General features: G+C 58.7%; 1 protein-coding gene across 1 annotated transcript; it reads left to right on the forward strand.

Annotated features, from left to right (window-relative positions):
* Positions 1 to 1,766: 1,766 nt before the first annotated feature.
* LOC136550910 (9-cis-epoxycarotenoid dioxygenase NCED4, chloroplastic-like) lies at positions 1,767 to 3,981 on the forward strand. The gene has a single exon (XM_066542494.1). It carries the CDS (start codon positions 1,918 to 1,920, stop codon positions 3,670 to 3,672), a length of 1,755 nt encoding a protein of 584 aa, XP_066398591.1. The 5' UTR covers positions 1,767 to 1,917; the 3' UTR covers positions 3,673 to 3,981.
* Positions 3,982 to 4,292: the final 311 nt, after the last annotated feature.

The following is a 4,292-nucleotide window of genomic DNA, read 5'->3' on the forward strand; positions in this document are numbered from 1 at the left end:
ATTTATACCCTTTGGCTTGGTGAATCTGTGTCTGTGCGGAGTGGACTCGGTTAGTTTGGTTATAATTAGAACTGAACCGAAGAAATCAAAACCGAATTTGATTGGTTCCCATTTTGGGAAAAAAATGAACGGTTCTGGATTCTTATGGAACCGAATCTCTACACCTAAAAAGACTTTAACATCATCATCTACTCAAGGATACCAAATCTCGACCCCTGCTCACGTGTCCTCATCCGATACGAATTATCATCCACTCAAAGCTCAATATGTCCGCGTCCTACCTGGTTCCGATGCAAAGACTGGGTCCACATATCTGCATCCGATATGAAGTCCTCGGAGCATACGCGTCTGTGTCATATTACTGAGGTTCACTTCAAATAACGGAGAGACCAGATCCCGGACGTCCGGACACGGCGTTCGTCCAGACGCCCGTGCCTACTGCCCACCCGTTTTCAATAATAATACCCTCAGGGCGCCAATGTATGTAGCTTTGTGCTCCGCTTTGCCTCGTGCTCCACGTCTGCTGCCTGCCCATGGACGCAACTTCGTGCTCCGCGTCTGCTGCCACGCCCATAGATACAACTTTGTGCTCTGCACTTGCTGCCACACCCGCTTCGCTTCCTACGCGCACACGGGGACCGCTGTGTCCGATAGGACCACCTTCGCCGGCGCCCCCTTGCCGCGCTTGCTCATGAAACACTTGCAACATAAAAGCATTTGCTGCAACCTACGTCGGAAACAGATGAAACATTTACAATAGATGTTTGCAACATATGTGTATGGCATTGCAACATCTAGATAAAACACTTACAACATACGTTTGAAACAGCTGAAACATTTGAAACACACTTGCAACATACGTGTATAGCCAGTGCAACATATGTAACATCCAGATAAAACACTTGCAACATACGTTTGAAACAGCTGAAACGTTTGAAACATACACTTTGCAACATACGTGTATAGTCATTGCAACATATGCAATACTAGATCTACTTTTGCAACATCCAGATAAAACATATACAATATACATCTAAAACGCATGAAACATATTGTTGCAACATGTGGCTAGCTACTTGTTACCCCTCATTGGACGCTCATTGACGCGGAGCTTGACGCCGGCATGGAGCCCGGACCTCGGCTGTGTGTAGCGTGAGTCCGGGCGGGAGGCGCGAGGCGAGAGCAGCGCGCGCCATGAGGCACGTGAGGCGCGGGGGCAGGCGGGTCCGTCCCATCCAGCAGGATGGATGCTCGGTAGAGAGCATTACCGTTCAAATAATCATGATCCTTGTGTAATGCTTGGGCATATATCTAGTTTACTATAAAAATCGAGGAACCAAACCGGTCGGTTTGGCTTAACCCAATACCACCCATGTAATTCAATTTACACATTTCTTACACTTCCAATTAAACAACCTGTTGTTAGTGACTTACTTTCACACAGTGGCAGAGGCAGGCAGCGGACGGACGACATGCAATCATGGGGAAGAAGACTTGTGTGCGGCGCGCGGTGGCGGCACTAGCACTACTTACTGTGCAGACTGACACGCGGGGCCTGCCGCACCATCCATCCCTCTAAAACACCCCAAAGAAGACGACAGCCACGGTCACCGCTGCAGTGCGCGCGACGCGTCCCCGTCCCGGCCTTCAGCTCCCGCCACGTCGTCGACCTCCTCCCGCGTTTGACTGCACCACCCCCTCCCCCTCCCAGCACCTCCTATAAATGCCGCCCCGAATCCACCACACCGGAAACCAAACCCCAGCTCGCTCCTCTCCCTCACTCCAAGTCTCGCCATCCACGCATACACATCCACGGCGCGGCGCGCCACAACCCTCTGCTTCGCTCGATCAGCTGGCTCCGTCGATCACCGGGCCGGGCCACAATCCTCAGCTCCTGACTGATTAGTTCCCGCTGCAATGCCGTCCTCCATCTCTGCTCCAGCTCCACCGGCGGCTCCGGCCACCGCGCCGGCGACGGGCAGGCCCAAGAAGCCGTCCCAGCTCAACCCCAACACCAGCAAGACCAGGACCCCGGTCCCTGCGCGGCCAATGCGCGCCGCTCCTACCCCGGCGCGGCGCGAGGCGGCCGGCGCCGTGCCCAAGTGGAACCCGCTCCAGCGGCTCGCGGCGGCGGCGCTCGACGCGGTGGAGGAGGGGCTCGTGGCGGGCGTCCTGGAGCGCGCGCACCCGCTCCCACGGACCGCCGACCCGGCCGTCCAGATCGCCGGCAACTACGCTCCCGTCGGGGAGCGCCCGCCCACCGGCGAGCTCCCGGTGTCCGGGCGCGTCCCGGCGTGCCTTGACGGCGTGTACGTCCGCAACGGCGCCAACCCGCTGCACGCGCCGCGGGCGGGGCACCACCTCTTCGACGGCGACGGCATGCTGCACGCCGTGCGGCTCCGCAGGGGCCGCGCCGAGTCGTACGCGTGCCGGTTCACGGAGACGGCGCGCCTCAAGCAGGAGCGCGCCATCGGGAGGCCCGTCTTCCCCAAGGCCATCGGCGAGCTCCACGGCCACTCGGGCGTGGCGCGCCTCCTCCTCTTCGGGGCGCGATCCCTCTGCGGCGTGCTCGACGCGTCGCAGGGGATCGGGGTCGCCAACGCCGGGCTGGTGTACCATAACAACCGCCTCCTCGCCATGTCCGAGGACGACCTCCCCTACCACGTGCGCGTCACCGCCGACGGCGACCTCGAGACCGTGGGGCGCTACGACTTCGGCGGGCAGCTCGACACCGCCATGATCGCGCACCCGAAGCTGGACCCGGCCACCGGCGAGCTCTTCGCGCTCAGCTATAATGTCGTGTCCAAGCCGTTCCTCAAGTACTTCTACTTCACCGCCGACGGCCGCAAGTCCCCCGACGTGGTGATCCCCGTCGACGCGCCCACCATGATGCACGACTTCGCGGTCACCGAGAACCACGCCATCATCCCGGACCAGCAGATCGTGTTCAAGCTCCAGGAGATGGTGCTAGGCGGCTCCCCCGTGGTGTACGACAGGAACAAGACCGCGCGGTTCGGTGTGCTGCCGAAGCGCGCCACCGACGCGTCGCGGCTGCAGTGGGTGCAGGTCCCCGACTGCTTCTGCTTCCACCTCTGGAACGCGTGGGAGGACGACGCCACGGGCGAGATCGTGGTGATCGGGTCCTGCATGACCCCGGCCGACGCCGTGTTCAACGAATCCTCCTCCGGGGAGGAGAGCTTCCGCAGCGTGCTGTCGGAGATCCGGCTGGACCCGCGAACCGGCAAGTCCTCGCGGCGCGCGGTCCTGAGCGACGCCGACCAGGTGAACCTGGAGGCCGGCATGGTGAACCGGCAGCTGCTGGGCAGGAAGACCCGCTACGCCTACCTCGCCATCGCGGAGCCGTGGCCCAAGGTGTCGGGCTTCGGCAAGGTGGACCTCGAGAACGGCACCGTCGAGAAGTTCATCTACGGCGAGGGACGGTACGGCGGCGAGCCCTGCTTCGTGCCGCGCCCGGACGCCCCCGCGGGCGCCGCGGAGGACGACGGGTACGTGCTGTGCTACGTGCACGACGAGGGCCGCGGCGCGTCGGAAATGCTCGTCGTCAACGCCCGCGACATGCGCGCCGAGGCCGCCGTGAAGCTGCCGGGCCGCGTGCCGTACGGGCTGCACGGCACCTTCATCGGCGGCGAGGAGCTGCAGAGGCAGGCCTAGCTAGCGAGGTCATGTGCCACCTCACGTACATACGGAACAGAGACTACAGTAGCTAGCTGCTGACAGTGACGTGGCAACTCAATTATTTACAGCTAGTGTTGCTTAGTACAGTAATTTGTTCGTTATTAGAGCAGTAGAAAGGGCCGTGTGGGACTGATTTTTGGGGCTGACGCCGGCCGTACATATATATATATACACACATAAATATATGAATAAAAATCGGTTGAATTTTTGTTCAGAAATTAAAAAAGGGTTTTTGCACATAACTAGTACATGTCTTTTATTTTCGTATGTATGTATACGTAAAAACCCGTATATGTATACCTGTGTGACTACGTGCATGTATTATGCATGTAGGCTACCGAATAAACAATTTGCATCTTCTTATATGAATCCTGGGTTCAAAAGCTGGCCAGGCAGCGTGCCACGTCGCCTGTTTTTCCGGCCGTTCGATCGGGCGCGCGGACGGCCCAGATCGGGCGAGCCGCGGTCTTTTTTCAAAAAAACCCTCGAACTTTAGTCGAATCAACCCGCAGTCCAGGCCTCCTCTCAGGGTTTTTTTTTCAAAAAAACCCTCGAACTTTACCGAAATCAACCCTCAGTCTCTTTCCCTCCTCCAG

This window comes from Miscanthus floridulus, chromosome 4 (genome assembly GCF_019320115.1).
Source record: "Miscanthus floridulus cultivar M001 chromosome 4, ASM1932011v1, whole genome shotgun sequence".
Taxonomy (NCBI): domain Eukaryota; kingdom Viridiplantae; phylum Streptophyta; class Magnoliopsida; order Poales; family Poaceae; genus Miscanthus; species Miscanthus floridulus.